The following is an 18,331-nucleotide window of genomic DNA, read 5'->3' on the forward strand; positions in this document are numbered from 1 at the left end:
AATATTTTGTTAGAGCCCTCTTACATAGGGAGAAATGATCATTGTAATAAAATAAGAGAAATCAGAGCTTGTACGGAAATATTGAAGTGTTTGGTTTTCCTCAAATGCTGTAGGGGAGTGGAATGGTAGATAAATAGGTTGAGGGTGGTTCTCTGAACCCTCTGCCAGCAATTAATTGTGAATTACAGACTAGTCGTGCAGATATAGATAATGTAGATAGGCTTTCAATATTGTGCACTGATTCTCTAATTTTATACATTGCTCAAATACTTTCGTGGCGCTTTGGAGTGACCCCTTCAAAATAACACTTTACCAGTGTTCTTAATATGTATTTTGGTAACCAGGTTGATAAGAAGTTACAACAATACTCTCTTATTACTCCCCAGTTTTGGGTTTTATTAATGAACAAAATCGCCGCAGTGTTCCATAACAATTACGGGCTGAAGTTTCCTGCTGATGGAACCAATATGATTTTCTGTGTTTCTGAGCATACAGGTTGTGTATGCTGTTTGGAGCCTGTTGTATGCTGAATCAAATGTTTTTATTGTTGTGATCTTCCATCTGAAGATTGGTTTCATGGAGTTGCCCATGCTAGCTTATCCTCTGTGACCCTCTTCACCTCTGGGTAACTACTGCAGCGTACAATAACTTGAACTTGCTTACTGCAGTCAGTTTTTGGTCTCCTACAGTTGTTACCCCCATTATATTCACAGATGACCACATATTGTGGAAATTGCATATTGTAATGTAGGATGCAACAATAAGGTACAGAAAGTTTCTGTTGAAAATTACGAATTATTTAGGAATAAAGGAGATGGCTCACCAAAAGGCAGAAGCACTGTCTCATCGATAGGCACACGAACAAAAGGTATGTAGAATGAGATTTTCACCGTGCAGTGGAGTGTGCACTGATATGAAACTTCCTGGCAGATTAAAACTGTGTGCCGGACCAAGAGTCAAACTTGGGACCTTTGCCTTTCGTGGCCAAGTGCTGAGCTATCCTTGCACGACTCACGACCCGTCCTCACAGCTTTACTTCCACCAGTACCTCGTCTTCTACCTTCCAAACTAAAAGGTACATTACTTGGCGAGCTTCCAGAATGCACTTTCTTTTTCTAGCTGTGGGGAAAACATGTGCGCGCGCCCACACACACACACACACACACACTCTCTCACATGCGCATGCATGTCTCCTTATGCTGTGGTCGCTCAACTGCCAGCTCTTTACTGGCCCATGGTGAGTGTTCTGGAGTGAGGTGGGGCTTTAGAGTGGGGTAGGATGGGGTGGGTTGAGGCAATGTGAGAGATGGAGAGAGATGGGAGGGGTTTGGAGGGAAGCATTTAGTGGCTCGTGGGAGAGTGGGGAGCCATCTGTGGGCTAGCTAGGGGTGCAGGTAGGGGGGTCAGGTGCCAGACAGCTGGGCACTCATAGACTAGGGTGTGACGTGAGATAACACCACACAACTAGCTGATTTGCGAGGGGGGGAGAGAGGGGTGTGTGTGGGGGGGGGGGGGGGGGCTGGGAGTTAACTTGGATTTAGGCCAGGAAGCAAAGGATGTGCTGTAAGTATGGCTACGAAAGTTGACTATTCTTAAATAAGATCAGCTGGTGCCAATGTATTGGAAAGTAACTGGCACACAAAGTGCAATTGTGGCTCCTTTTTCTTCAAAAGTTTTAAATAGTCTGCAGAGCAAATTGAATTAGGAGGATCAGGCATTTGTGTGGGTCTAGGAAAGTAAATTGTAGAGCCAGATAAAAGGCGCACAAGACAGGAGGGGTACTACTACTCATCACTGCTGTATCGTGCTACTAGTACATGTCAGTGTGAGTGCACCGAGAGTGGTGTTGCCGTACATGCGTCTTTAAATTGGTCACCGACTGATCATTGCAGGCTGGCTGCTGGAGGCCGTCTCTGGGAGCCAAGCGTGCCGTGCGGTCCCTGCCGTGCCATCTGCTGGTGACTCGCACATATATTAGTGTGGAACAGTGCTGACTGACTCTCTGTGTGATTCTAGTTTGTAATGTGCACATCAGTGTTCTGTGTCTTGTTGAGTCCTTAGAGGCATATTGTGCGGAGGTTATTATTAAAGCCATATTTGTGCGACTTGGATCACACTTCAGTATTTATTTATTTATTTATTTCTTGTTCCATAGATCCAGTTAGTGAGTCAATCACAAGGATATGGAACGTGTCAAATTGTACAGGTTTCAATTTAAACTATACAAGGGCAATTCAATGGCAAATTGTACATAGTTTAAGTAAGACATACTATAAATACGGTAACAGATACAATATCAGCTAGATAACATAACAACCATTTGACAGAAAAAGGAGTTTCAAATAAAGGTTAAAGGCAAGAGCACAGAGTTAAATCAGATATTAGGCCTACAAGAGTAAATACATGTACAGCCAATCTGTTGTTACAAAAAGTGAGCTAATTCCCAAATGCACAATTAAATCAATTGAACTACTTCTAGACACAATAAGTTTAGTGATGGTATACATTTTCTTTCAGGTATTCATCCACAGTATAATAGGATTTCTCTGTCAGGTAATCTTTGAGAACTCGTTTAAATTTTGGCAGTTCTGTATGAACACATTTGATATGTAGTGGTAGAGCATTGAACAGCTTAATGCTGGAGTAGTAAACTCCTTTTTGTACCAGAGTGAGACGTTTCATTTCTAAATGTAGATTGTTTTTGTTTCTGGTGTTATAACCATGGAATTTACTGTTGTCTTGGTAGATGGAATAATTTTTGCACACAAAGGTCAGCAAGGAAAAAATATACTGTGAGGCAGTTGTTAGGATACCTGCAAGAGTGTCTTTGATTAACCCCACACGTTATTCTGATTGCTTTTTTTTTGGATGGTGAAAACTTGTTTTGCAAGTGGTTGGTTCCCCCAGAATATGATAGCATATGACATCAATGAGTGGAAGTAGCGAAAGTAGGCAACCTTAATAGTGTCAACTTCAGCCACTGAAGAAATTACCCGTAGTGAAAATGTTGCCGAGCTAAGTTTTTTACATAGATGAAGAATGTGAACTGACCAATTACATTTACTGTCTATGTAAGCACCCAGGAATTTTGTTTCTTCAACTTTCTGTATTGGTTGATCTCTACATTTTATGTCAATTTCATTGGGATTACTTTGTGATGTATGGAACCTCATATAATGAGTTTTATCTGCATTGAGTGAGAGACCATTTGAGGAGAAACAATTTAAGATGTCATTAAAAACAGTAGTTGTAGTTTTTTCAAGATCATGATCAGTCAAATCGTCAATTAGAATTGTGGTATCATCGGCAAACAGGGTAAATTTGCTGTTTGTCTCAGAACAAAGAGGAAGATCATTAATAAAGATGAGGAAAATCAGTGGGCCCAAAACGGAGCCTTGAGGCACACCACACGTTATCATGCCCCATTCAGACGAGGCAATTTCTCCAGAAGAGCCATTTAGCATTACAGTCTGCTTCTGATCCTGTAGATATGATTGTAGCCACAAGCCAACAGTACCACCTAAACCATAGTATTCTGCCTTTTTCCAAAGAATTTGGTGGTTTACACAGTCAAAGGCTTTCGTAAGATCGCAAAAAATACCCACTGGAGACATTTTTTTGTTAATGGCTTCCAAAACTTGGTTGCTGAAAGAGAATATTGCCTGTTCAGTACAAAGACCGGCACGAAAACCAAACTGATTTTTGCTTAAGATACTATGGAATTTGAGATGGTCTACAATCCTCCTGTGCATGAGTTTTTCTAGAATTTTCGAGAAGGTAGTTAATAGGGATATTGGGCGATAGTTTGTAACAATGCTTTTATCCCCTTTTTTAAAGAGAGGAATCACTACAGCCAACTTAAGTCTGTCAGGGACAATCCCATCTTGTAGGGATGCATTGTATGTGTTGCATAAGGTGGGACTAACAAATTTATAACAGTGTTTCAGTATTTTACTAGAAATATTGTCCACACCAGCAGAATTTTTGTTTTTTAATGATCTAATTACTCTTATGACTTCGCTTACAGTAAATGGAGATAAGGATAACTGTGGGATTCTGTTGCTAATAGCTTTCTGTAGGAGGGACAATGATTCTTCCATAGAACCATTACAGCTTGTCTTCTCTGCTGCTCTCAAAAAGTGGTTATTAAATATTTCTGCAACCAACTCAGGTTTCTTTATGATACTGTCCCCTGTTTTAATCTCTACCTGAGACATGTTCCCTGTTGTCCTGCCAGTTTCCCTCTTTATTACATTCCTTATAGTTTTAATTTTATTTTCTGAGCTTTCAATTTCTGATTTTATGCACATACTTTTAGATTTATTTATAACCTTCTTGAGAATGCTACAGTAAAGTTTGTAGTGTTGTCATTTCTTTGGATCATTACAAGTCCTGAGAGAACTGTATAACATCCTTTTTGTTCTACAAGATGTTGTTATCCCTGTAGTGATCCAAGACTTCTTGGCATTGCCTATATGACTATTTCTAACTACTTTTTTTGGGAAAGATGGACTCAAATACAGACATGAATTCATTTAAAAATGAATTGTACTTTTTGTTTACATCTGTTTCCCTATCAACTCGGCTCCAGTCTATCTCTTTTAGGCTATCACTGAATTTTTTAAGGCCCTGTTCATTTATTATCCTAAAAGATTTCCAAGAATGCTCGGAACTGTTGCACACACTGATGTAATTGAGCCTAAGCAAGTGACCACCATGATCAGAAAGGCCAAGGATTGGATGTACAGTGATCTCATTCCATGTAGACTTATCTATAAATATATTATCTATCAGACTTTTACTGTTAACAGCAACCCTAGTTGGGAAATCTACTATTGTCATCAGATTATAAGACTCCATTAAATGTACTAAATCAGCTTTACTATTGCTCTCATTTAGGAAATCAACATTAAAGTCACCAGTAATTATCAAGTTCTTGGACTTTGAGTACAGTATGGATAATAAAGAATCTAAGTGCTTAAGAAATACATTCAAATTCCCTGAGGGAGATCTATACAGTGCTAACACTACAGCCGTGAAGTCATTTACAGTAATCTCAACACCACATACTTCAATTTGTTGCTCTATACAATGGCTCTTTAAATCTAATGCATTGTAAAATATGTTGTTTTTTACATAAATTACCACTCCACCTTTTTCCATGATGGTTCTTGAGTAATGCGCTGCCTGACACACAGTATTACTTGGTTAGTACATCACCACAAACATATGGACCGGGACTGTACATGCTTTGACAGTTTGCTACGTCTCTCTCTTCTAGGACTGACATGGTAGCTGCCTTGCATTTCTTAATGACTCTGACCTTGTCAACCACAAACCGAATCTTAGTACCGAGCGAGGTGGCGCAGTGGTTAGACACTGGACTCGCATTCGGAAGGACGACGGTTCAATCCCGCGTCCGGCCATCCTGATTTGGGTTTTCCGTGATTTCCCTAAATCAATCCAGGCAAATGCCGGGATGGTTCCTCTGAAAGGGCACGGCCGACTTCCTTCCCTAATCCGATGAGACCGATGACCACGCTGTCTGGTCTCCTTCCCCAAACCAACCAACCAACGAATCTTAGTACAGTCATGATTTCCCTGAAGAGATTACATGACAGCAGAGACTTGTAAAATTGTGTTACCCATTTCTCTAGCCAGTGAAGATTCATTCTATACCTTCAGATACAGTGTCATTTAGGAGTAGAACAGCAAGAAATACGTAGCTCCTCTAACAGTAATGACAGTTTATCACCTCCCAACACTACATGTGCCAATGTTTCAGTGCATTTTTGAATATGTTTGTTAACAGATTCATCAACACAACAAAAATTTACGATCTCAGTAGCATCTTATTTTTTAACTCATACTTTACTATTCATCAGAATCTTCATCGCTGCTCTTTGATTCGTCAGAGCTCCCTGCTGTACTTTGTTTTATTTCATAGTCAGAATTAGTTGAAATACCACCTACCGTATTTACCCAAATCTAAGCCGCACTCAAACCTGAAAAATGAGACTCGAAATAAAGGAAAGAAAAAAAAAAAATTCCCGAATCTAAGCCACACCTGAAATTTGAGACTCAAAGTTCAAGGGGAGAGAAAAGTTTTAGGCCGCACCTCCAAATCGAAACAAAGTCGGTCCATTGTAATATGAGACATAATTTAGGTCGAATGAATGACGATACAGCTACAGTAGTTTGGTTCGAGTCGTAAGCTTAGCAGTTAAGCTTTACCAGGTAGCCTTTGCTATGCGTCAGGCGCTCCATCCGTATTTATACTGGTACCCTTCCTTTTTCATGTGCTTCATCTGGTTTGAAGCAATCGCTTATTTTGCTTTGATCTGATAAGTGCCGTTTTCCTTGTTATAGGCGTTTATGTCCCTCTAAGCTGAAAATGCATTACTGTACTGTGTCATGCATTGTTTGTCGCATTCTGATAGTGCGTGTTTGTGGCCTGTCATCACTCGTGGCATGGCTTGCTTTTGTGCACGCTACCGCTGCCTACAATTTTTTTAAAAAAAAAAAAAAAAAAAAAAAAAAAAAAAAAAAAAAAAAAAAAAAAAAGAAGAGAGAGAAATCATCTCATTAGCAAAACAATGGCAAGAGACTACTATTTGTTGTTCCTTACACTGCTGCTTTCTTTGATAACGATCAACAAGAACCAAATAATAGACTGCGTATGATAGAACATGTTCTGAACGAGAGTTAGGTGAAAATTTTTCTCCATTTGAAAATCTTTGCGGCCGCTTCTTTAGTACATCAAATTCTGCACAGAAATTAGAGTCATCTTGGATATAAAAATCTAGTCAGTTGCCGTGCTTCATTTCTGACTGTATCACTATTAGGCATAAGAATAATATGAATATAAACATGACACGATACGTATATTCTTCCGCGTTTGCTGTTGTCTCACTCTAGTTTCGTAGTTTATTAGGCAGACAGGATTTAAATAAGATAGCAGCAAACACGAAAGAATACGTGGCAAAATGTTTATATTCGTATTACTCTTATGATGAAGAGAATACTGCATGTGATTCACATTTCATCAGGTTCCTATTAGCAACCGTCTCTTCTCACAGGTAGGAAAAAATTCAGAACATTGAGTTGGCCATGTTGACAAACATCCCAAACAGTCTTGCCGGTCGGATTTTCGTAATACATTGAAGTTCTGCTACATTCGAAGATGAACAATACGGAATTTGTATTTACTTCATTGGATAATGTATGAAAATTGTCTTCCACCTTTTTTTTTTTAATTTATTTACTGACGCAGAGGTTTTGGCGCCAGTATTTATCTTTGTGCCTACGAAGCATGCCTGTGTAGCGCTACATATATTACACGGCAGAAATTAGTTGTTTCAGCACCTACTGACATTTTTCAGAACTTCCACTTGCTTTGCACTCGATTCCAAGCCGCATGCGGTTTTTTGGATTACAAAAACCAGAAAAAAAGTGCGGCTTAGATTTGAGTAAATACGGTACATCCTCTCCTTTGGATTCAACTTCTTAAGTATTATATTTCAAGTCAACACCTGCTAATCTGTGAGACCGAAATGATGAGCCATACTACTCTATTTCACTGTACCTGTATGTTTCATTTGTATAACATTTTATTCCATCATAGATGCTGCACTTATAGTTTCATATATGCATTGCAGCAGCAGACACAATAAAAGTAGCAATCAGCAGTGCTTAGTTTGTTGAATGGGTAAAAAATATGCCATTGTCCCAGTTCCACATATCCCCAAAATTTGATTCTGCCAAATTCTGTACTCTCTGAAATCGAATGTTTAATCCAAAGATGAAAGTGAACAAGTTTGATGCAGTATTGCTAATATTGTTTATTACTCATCTTGCTGAATGAAGTGCATACCGTATCCTTTCTGAAAGGTTTGGAGAAGTAATGCACATACCAGTTTTCTAAAAACTTACATTGAGATTGTGCTCTCCTTCCTCTTGTACAAATTAGTAGAGCCCTTCAGATTACTCCACAATATGCCTCGTGGCAAGGTGGTAACGACAGTATTATGAAAAGGATAGATTGGCACTCACTGTATAGTGTAGATGTGTTGCTGGCAGGGGGGGGGGGGGGTGGGGGGTGGGTGGGAAAAGGAACACCACCTATTATTAAACACGTAAGCTTTTGGTGCAAACCCCCCCCCCCCCCCCTTTCCCTCACACACACACACACACACACACACACACACGCACACGCACACGCACACACATGCGCGCAAATGCAGATCACACATACATGACCACTGTCTCCGGCTGCTAGGGCCAGACTGGGAGCAACTGTGCATCATGGGAGAAACAACGGTCGGGTGTGTGTGTGTGTGTGTGTGTGTGGGTGTGTGTGTGTGTGTTTTTTGTCCACTTTGGAAGAAGACTTTCTGATGGAAAGCTTACGTGTTTAGTAGTCTTTTTGTTGTGCTTGTCTGTGACCTAACATCTCGTGTATACAGTGAATAGCAATGTATCTTTTTTATAATATGGTCGTTACTCCAGCCTAGATTTCTATTGTTTGTTTCCTTTTAAGACCTTATAAAGACAGTTACTGACAATTTCTTTTTTCTTATTGGAGAAAAGTAAAACCATATGGGGGCCAGACGTAGATTGTAAATGAATATGGAATAGAGTATTTTTATTCTCCCTGTATGCAGTGTCAATAACGTCACCTCACACACTTCATTTCTGGCAGCACCTCCTTCTCAACACATGACTGTCCCCCGCCACCTCACCATAGTCTTCAAGTTATATCCTATAGCACTTCTGGGTGGACAAATAGATGAAGGATGTAGTTTAAAACAGTATAACTAAACTTAAAAGTCAAACTGCCCTTTTATAGAGACTGCCATCATTATTTAAACATACTAAACAACATCAAAACAGTCAAAAGAAATTTTTTTTCAAAAGAGCGGAAAATTGTAGTGAAATTCATGAGAGGATTGTTTTAAATTGTTATATCTTAAATCAATAAGTATGTCAGCATTTCCCAGGATTTTCTGGCTTAATTAAGACTAGGTCATGCCACCACAGTGGTCAGACAGTGGACTTGACTTCCAGAGGACAACGGACCCGAATCCCATCGGGCCATCAAAATTTGGGTTTTCCTTGATTTCCCTAAATGATTTAAGACAAATGCTGGGATGGTTCCTTTGAAAAAGATGACATTCGGCTGAGGAAGCTAATTTCTGTGGCATGTCTGATGACACAGTGCTGGTGGAAGCACGAGTATTTCAGAGCACACCATTCATTGCACATTGTTAAACATAGGGCTCTGCTGCAGACAACCCCTGTATGTTCCCATGTTGACAACACAGTTGAATTACAATTTCTGTGGCTCAGGAGCATTGAGATTGGGCAGTGAATCAATAGAAATGTGTCATCTGGTTGAATCATTCGAGTTTCGCATTACACCCACTTGACGGTTTTGTGCACATACACTGTCAACAGAGTGAATTGGTGCTTGCAAGGTGCACTTTGCTACAGACTTAGGCCAGTGGGAGCAATATTATGCTACGGAGGACATTCACCTGGTCTTCTATGGGTCCTGTGGTAGTAACTGAAGGCTCCATAACAGCTTTGTTCTGTGTGAACGTTATTGTGCACTGTCCGCACCCTGTCCCTAATGAAGGTGACATGTTTCAACAATATGACTTTCAGTGTCACGAGGCCAGAATCAAATTCACCCCTTCTGAATCTGATGGAATACATCTGCGATGCTATCAGATACCAGTTCTGCACCCAGAAACCACTGATCTGCAATTTATGGGAATTACATGACCTGTGCTTAGACATGCGGTGCTGCATAATGCTGGGAACATACCTCACATAATGCTGGGAACATACCTGAAATTTGTTGAACTTGTCCCACACAAAATCACTGCTGTATTGTGTTCCAACAGTGGACAAACACATTATCAAACAGGAGGTCATAGTGTTTTGTCTCATCAGTTTATATATTCAATGCTTGAATGAAAGGTGTGCTCTTTTCCTTTTTTCTGCCATTGCGTGTATGTGTAAAGCAGGATGTTCTACCATTTGGGCTTGTTTATATGATGGCTGTCAGTATTACCACCTGCAGAGATACTAAATGCTCCTTTTGTGAAGACCTTTTATCTTGAGAACACTTTCAACTTTGTTTCACAAATGGCAGCACAGTTTCATGTAATTGTTAAAATAATACTTTCAGCAAAAGATGTGTGCGTTGGAGTGGGGAAAAAGATTGGAGATGTATGTAGTTTAATTTTCATAAATTGTTAAGAAGGTTAACAGCTTGGCATGCTAAGATAAATTCAGACATTCTCTAAAAAGAGAGAAAAAGATTAATTTAACAGAATCAGTGAGGTATACAAATATAACAACAGACTTGTAGAACCATTATTTTGTAGGTTAGATTAGATTAGATTCAGCTTTTGTTCCAAGACCCAAAACATGAGACGATTCTCATGGGTGAGTAACATGCCAGAAAGTATAACATAAAAAATATAAAACATTTGAATACCCTGATCATTTGTCAGGAGATTGTCAAACTAGGTGAATACAATACAAACTGGAACAGCTAATATTTTCAGAATTGATACGCTGTCAGACTGAAACATTGTTATGCACTATTAATAAATTTATCAAACAAAAAGTACATAATCTTGACTGTTATGACAAAGTGCTCTCAGAACTGAAATCTAACAGACATTCTTATTTAAGCTGGCCTAACAGCCACTGTTAAGATATTCATCTATTGAGTAGGATGAGTTACCTATCAAAAAGTCTTTCAAACTCTGTTTAAACCATGCTTTATCTGATACCAAGTTTTTAATGGTGTCTTTCTTCAACAGATAAATTGTGTTGTAATGCGAGGTTTTAATGAAGATGAAGTGTGCAGTTTTGTGGAGTTAACAAAAGAGAAAAATGTTGATGTAAGATTTATCGAGTACATGCCTTTCAGCGGCAACAAATGGAATGATGGGAAGATGGTCTCATTTAGTGAAATGGTCCAAATAATTAGAAAGCAGTGGCCTAATTTTGATCCTCTGCCCAATGGGCCCAATGATACCTCAAAGGTACGTGCAGTATTACATATGAACATACATTGAAAATAATTTAATGTTTATGACTTACTACCAATCACAATAATACTTCACATCTGCTGGTGGTATGAGAGATGGACTGGTTTAGTTACATATTTCTCATCCCATTCAGTAAGTCTGTCCTGGCCTGGGTTTCTCTGCAGCTTTTCTACAACTCTCCCCATTTCCTAAACCTTGACAATCCTTTTCTTTCTTCCCTTTTCCATCCCCTTATTGTTTCTGCCAGAAGAAGAAGCCACTGGCTCCGAAAGCTTGCACATTTCCATAACTTTAAGGGGAGTTAGAAGCGGAAAACATTCTTTTTCACTTTTTCGGGTTTTTACCTGATTATAAAATTTGCAATTTTCCAAATAAAATGATATGTATATTACTTATAAACTTGCGTGGGAAGTATTTTATTTTATTTTCTAAAATATAATCTACACTAGTTGAAAATGTTAAAATTTTTACACGCATTACTTCAAGACCTAATAAAATCTGTAATTTTTTATATACAGGGTAGTCCATTGATCGTGACCGGGCCATATATCTCACGAAATAAGTGTCAAACGAAAAAACTACAAAGAACGAAATTTGTCTAGCTCGAAGGGGGAAACCAGCTGGCGCAATGGTTGGCCTGCTATAAGGCGCTGCCATAGCTCAAACTGATATCAACTGTGTTTTTTTAAATAGGAACCCCATTTTTTATTGCATATTCATGTATTACGTAAAGAAATGTGAATGTTTTAGTTGGACCACTTTTTTCGCTTTGTGATAGATGGCGCTGTAATAGTCACAAACATATGTCTCATAATTTTAGACGAACAGTTGGTAACAGGAAGGTTTTTTAAATTAAAATACAGAACGTAGGTACATTTGAACATTTTATTTTGGTTGTTCCATATGTGATACATGTACCTTTGTGAACTTATCATTTCTGAGAACGCATGCTGTTGTGGCGTGATTACCTGTGAATACCACATTAATGCAATAAATGCTCAAAATGATGTCTGTCAACCTCAATGCCTTTGGCAATACGTGTAACGACATTCCTCTCAACAGTGAGTAGTTCGCCTTCCGTAATGTTCGCACATGCATTGACAATGCACTGACGCATGTTGTCAGGCATTGTCGGTGGATCACGATAGCAAATATCCTTCAACTTTCCCCACAGAAAGAAATCCGGGGACGTCGGATCCGGTGAACGTGCGGGCCATGGTATGGTGCTTTGACAACCAATCCACCTGTCATGAAATATGCTATTCAATACTGCTTCAACCGCAAGCAAACTATTTGCCGGACATCCATCATGTTGGAAGTACATCGCCATTCTGTCATGCAGTGAAACATCTAGTAGTAACATTGGTAGAACATTATGCAGGAAATCAGCATACATTGCACCATTTAGATTGCCATCGATAAAATGGGGGCCAATTATCCTTCCTCCCTTAATGCCACACCATACATTAACCTGCCTAGGTCGCTGCTGTTCCACTTGTTGCTGCCATCATAGATTTTCCGTTGCCCAATAGTGCATATTATGGCGGTTTAGGTTACCGCTGTTGGTGAATGATGCCTCATCGCTAAATAGAATGCATCCAAAAAATCTTTCATCGTCCTGTAATTTCTCTTGTGCCCAGTGGCAGAACTGTACATGACGTTTAAAGTCATCGCCATGCAATTCCTGGTGCATAGAAATATGGTACGGGTGCAATCGATGTTGATGTAGCATTCTAAACACCGACGTTTTTGAGATTCCCAATTCTCACGCTTTTTGTCTGCTACTGATGTGTGGATTAGCTGCCCCAGCAGCTAAAACACCTACTAGGGCATCATCATTTGTTGCAGGTCGTGGTTGATGTTTCACATGTGGCTGGACACTTCCTGTTTCCTTAAATAATGTAACTATCCGGCGAATGGTCTGGACACTTCAATGATATCGGCCAGGATACCAAGCAGCATACATAGCACACGCCCCTTGGGCATTTTGATCACAATAGCCATACATCAACACGATATTGACCTTTTCCGCAATTGGTAAATGGTCCATTTTAACACAGGTAATGTATCACGAAGCAAATACCGTCCGCACTGGCGGAATGTTATGTGATACCACATACTTATATGTTTGTGACTATTACAGCAGCTGGCTGGAGTGGCCGAGCAGTGCTAGGCGCTACAGTCTGGAAACGCGCGACTGCTACGGTCGCAGGTTCGATCCTGCCTCGGGCATGGATGTGTGTGATGTCCTTAGGTTAGTTAGATTTAAGTAGTTCTAAGTTCTAGGGGACTGATGACCTCAGAAGTTAAGTCCCATAGTGCTCAGAGCCATTTGAACCATTTTTGACTATTACAGCCCCATCTATCACAAAGCGAAAAAAGTGGTCCAGCTAAAACATTCATATTTCTTTATGTACTACATGAATATGTAATAAAAAATGGGGGTTCCTATTTTAAAAAAATGCAGTTGATATGAGTTTGACCCATGGCAGTGCCATCTACCAGGCCAACCATAGCGCCATCTGGTTTCTCCCTTCAAGCTAGACGAATTTCGTTCTTTGTAGTTTTTTCATTTGATGCTTATTATGTGAGATATTTGGCCCGGTCACTATCAATGGACCGCCCTGTAGAAAGCTGTGGATTGCTGTGTTATAAAGGTTAAATTATGTGTTTGTATTGGTAGCACTGTCAAAAATAGTATCGTATCTTTTCATAGTATAAACATGCTTTGTACATCGAAGTGCTAACATTTTTCTGAGGAATAGTGATGAATAGACTGGTAAATCTCTCAAAAAGTATGACTCCAAAATGAAGTGTTTTTAAGAAATGTGGGTTTCATGGTAATAAATTTTTGAATAAAGAGAAACATTGTGTTCAGCATGTGGTGTGTGAAGTTACAGACAATGAAATACTCGCAAACTCATGAGTATCTAGAGAAACACCCATTAGTGCTTCGAAGATTAAAATAAAACATAGTGATAACACAGTTATCTCAAAACAAAACTCATGTAAATGGTAGGTTAGGTTATATTCTGATACATCTACACATCGTAACAGGGGTGTTATGTGAATGTGTGTGCTGTATGTATGTGGAGGGCCAGTTAGTTTACATGAAGACATTGAGGTATCAAATGGACTAGCCAGGAAACTTATCATTAATTCTGCCAGTTGTAAATATACTCATTCATTTTGGAGTTCTGATAAGTGTAAAGATAATTATTTTGAAATAAATGTTAGGTGGTTTTATGGATTGAGAGCTATTGGCAAAGGACACACTGCAGCAGAAACAATGTGTGTCGTGATGTATATGCCACGCCCACTTTGTAAAATGGACAAGTATGCAGGATTTATTGGAGCTGCTGTGAAATCCACTGCATGTGAGTCAATTAAGGGTGCTGCAAATGAAGCTGCTGAAATAAACGATGGTATGATTGACATATCAGTAGCTTTTGGGGCACTTGGTAGAAGCGCAGCTGAAGTTCTAAGAATTCTGTTGCTACAGTGACCAGTGGTGGATACTGGAAAGCTAATAGATTTCCAGATTTTAACCAAACATTCTTATAAGTATAAATCAGGGAATGAAGAAGGGCATATCTGTGACAGAAATTATGAAGGACAACTAGTCGTACGGAGGCCTGTGCAGCTGTTGAAATTTATAATCGATCTGTAAACTAAAGGGGAGTGTGTTACACTAAGTTCTTAGGTTGTGCAGACTCAAATGCATATAACAGTGTAGTAGCCACTCAGCCTTATGGTGAGAAGCTTATCACAGAACTGGAATGTGTTGGTCATGCCCTCCTGGATCTGGTTCATGGTGCAATTACCGCAATGCCCAGTACTCAAACAGGTCATACAGCCATAAACATTATATCCCAGCAGCAGTTGTGGATATCATAAAACCTGTTTACAGAGACCTGGCAATCCTGAATTATTGAAGAAGTGTCTGCATTGTCAGACTCAAAATCCCAATGAGTCGTTCAATAATCTTATAGCGTCAGTGTCGTCGTAACTGCCGTCTGCGTCACGTCTGCTGTGCAGCGAGCTATGCTGATTTAAGTATTAACTCTATTTTTCTTACTTGTAACTTCTTCTTCCGTGTGTTTTTGCTTTTAGGAAGCTTTAATTGTCGAGTGCTAGTAATAGTGTTCCATAGATTTTGTGTTTGTTTTGAATACAGTCAGAGAAAGTCCGTTTAGTCAGCCATAGTACCAGTAGTGCTAGTGTTTGTTTTCAATACAGTCCAGAGACAGGTAGTGCTATTTTCATTGTTTTCTACAGGAAGTGTCTAGTAACCACAGTTTAGTCAACTATCAGTCGCCTTTAGTGAATTAGCAGTCTAGTTATAAGTTGATTAACTCTCTACAGTAAATTGATTTCTTAAGATGGATAGGATGTGAGACTGCTGTGTACGGACACAGGAGGAGCTGGCCACTGTTCGCAAACAGCTGAACGTGTTGATGGCCGCGGTTAGCCGTCTTCAGGCAGTGGTGAGTCTGGTGCGTTGCATGGTACACCCCAGGTGTTACATGCTTCACCCACTGACCCTGCTGTCGACACATCTTTGCGGATACCGGGCGCGGTTGTGCCACCCTCTTCCCAAGGGGAGTGGCGGGTTCAGCGGCATTCGCGGCGCACAAGGTGGAGGGTCAGTGTGGAGGCTGGCCGTGTGGCATCGCCCGTTCTGCCTGTGAGTGGACATGTGGCCACTCCTTCAGCAAGGTCCGAGCAGGCACATGGGGGGAGGGGTTTATTAGTTATTGGGAGCTCCAACGTTAGGCGGGTGATGGAGCCGCTTAGGGAAATAGCGGAAAGGTCGGGGAAGAAGGTCAGTGTTCACTCTGTCTGCTTGCCGGGGGTCTCATCCGAGATGTGGAGGAGACCGCGCCGGCAGTGATAGAGAGCACTGGGTGCACCCGACTGCAAATTGTTGCTCATGTCGGCACCAATGACTTCTGCCGTCTGGGTTCAGAGGTCATCCTCAGTTCGTTCAGGCGGTTAGCGGAGTTGGTGAAGGCGGAAAGCCTCGCGGGGTGGAATCTGAGCTAGCTATTTGTAGTATCGTTCCCAGAACCGATAGTGATCCTCTGGTTTGGAGCCGAGTGGAAGGCTTAAACCAGGGACTCAGACGATTCTACGGAGATCTGGGGTGCAAATTTCTCGACCTCCGCTATCGGGTGGAGAAATGTAGGGTCCCCCTGAATAGGTCACGCATGCACTACATGCAGGAAGTGGCTACAAGGGTAGCGGAGTATATGTGGAGTGCACATGTGGGTTTTTTAGGTTAGAGAATTCCCTCCCTAGGCCCGACAAGACACCTCCTGAGATGCGGCAAGGTAAGAGTAGACAAAATGCAACAGGGAATAACAATATTAATGTGCTAATAGTAAACTGCAGGAGCGTCTATAGAAAGGTCCCAGAACTGCTCTCATTAATAAGCAGTCACAATGCCCACATAGTACTAGGGACAGAAAGTTGGCTGAAACCAGATGTAAACAGTAATGAAATTCTAAACTCAGATTGGAGTGTATACCACAGAGACAGGCTGGACAGTGAAAGGGGAGGCATGTTTAAAGCAATAAGAAGTGCAATAGTATCGAAGGAAATTGACGGAGATCCGAAATGTGAAATAATTTGGGTGAAGGTCACGGTTAAAGCAGGCTCAGACATGGTAATGGGATGTCTCTATAGGCCCCCTGGCTCAGCAGCTGTTGTGGCTGAGCACCTGAAGGATAATTTGGAAAATATTTCGAGTAGATTTGCCCAACATGTTATAGTTCTGGGTGGAGATTTTAATTTGCCGGATATAGACTGGGAGACTCAAACTTTCATAACGGGTGGCAGGGACAAAGAATCCAGTGAAATTTTTTAAGAGCTTTATCTGAAAACTACCTTGAGCAGTTAAACAGAGAACCGACTCGTGGCGATAACATATTAGACCTTCTAGTGACAAACAGACCTGAACTATTTGAAACAGTTAACGCAGAACAGGGAATCAGTGATCATAAAGCGGTTACTGCATCGATGATTTAAGCCGTAAATAGAAATATTAAAAAAGGTACGAAGATTTTTCTGGTTAGCAAAAGTGACAAAAATCAGATTTCAGAGTACCTGACGGCTCAACACAAAAGTTTTGTTTTAAGTACAGATAGTGTTGAGGATCAGTGGACAAAGTTCAAAACCATCGTACAATATGCGTCAGATGAGTATGTGCCAAGCAAGATCGTAAGAGATGGAAAAGAGCCAGCGTGGTACAACAACCAAGTTAGAAAACTGCTGCGGAAGCAAAGGGAACTTCACAGCAAACATAAACATAGCCAACACCTTGCAGACAAACAAAAATTACGCGAAGCCAAATGTAATGTGAGGAGGGCCATGCGAGAGGCGTTAAATGAATTCGAAAGTAAAGTTCTATTTATTTATTTATTTATTTATTTATTTCGTATTCCATTAATCCGTATTGTGATAAATCACAAGGATGTGGAATGAGTCATGATTACATACAACTGATATAATACACGTATATAAAATGACAAAAATGTACCATAAGATTATGAATAAGTTTGTAGGTTAAAATCAAATCAAAGGTATAGCTCAAGTAATATAAAACAATACCTAAAAAGGAAATATAGTACATTTTCCAAATTAAACAAATAATACACATATATAAAATGACAAAAATGTACCATAAGATTATGAATAAGTTTGTAGGTTAAAATCAAATCAAAGGTATAGCTCAAGTAATATAAAACAATACCTAAAAAGGAAATATAGTACATTTTCCAAAACAGTTAATGTGATCTATAGCAAACAAATTTTTATCAGTATAAAAAATCATTGCTTTATCTGTAGATACTCATCAAGAGAATAGAAGGAATTTACCATTAGGTATTCTCTCAATTTACATTTAAAAGTAGGTAAGACATTAATGTGATCTTTAATACCTGATGGAAGGGAGTTGAAAATTTTTGTGGCTGAATAATGAACACCTTTCTGAACAAGACTTAAATGTTTCAGATCCCTGTGTAGATCATTTTTAGACCTAGTATTATGATCATGACATTCACTATTAGTTTTAAAAAGAGATAGGTTGTTAGAAACAAAAATCATCAAAGAAAATATGAATTGAGAGGTAAGTGTTAATATTTGTAACTTATGAAACAGACTTCTGCAAGAATATCTTGGATGAACACCACTCATGATTCTAACAGCTCTCTTCTGTGCAGTAAATATTTTTTTGGCTAAAGGCTTGTTGCCCCAAAATA

General features: G+C 39.7%; 1 protein-coding gene across 1 annotated transcript in view; it reads left to right on the forward strand.

The window, feature by feature from the left end:
* Positions 1-18,331, forward strand: part of LOC124594724 (molybdenum cofactor biosynthesis protein 1-like) — a 77,334-nt gene that overhangs the window by 16,283 nt on the left and 42,720 nt on the right. Inside the window, exon 3 of the mRNA XM_047133093.1 lies at positions 10,839-11,063. Coding sequence (XP_046989049.1) covers positions 10,839-11,063 — 225 coding nt within the window. The remainder of the gene's footprint in view (positions 1-10,838; positions 11,064-18,331) is intronic.

Source organism: Schistocerca americana, chromosome 2, assembly GCF_021461395.2.
Source record: "Schistocerca americana isolate TAMUIC-IGC-003095 chromosome 2, iqSchAmer2.1, whole genome shotgun sequence".
NCBI classification, from domain to species: domain Eukaryota; kingdom Metazoa; phylum Arthropoda; class Insecta; order Orthoptera; family Acrididae; genus Schistocerca; species Schistocerca americana.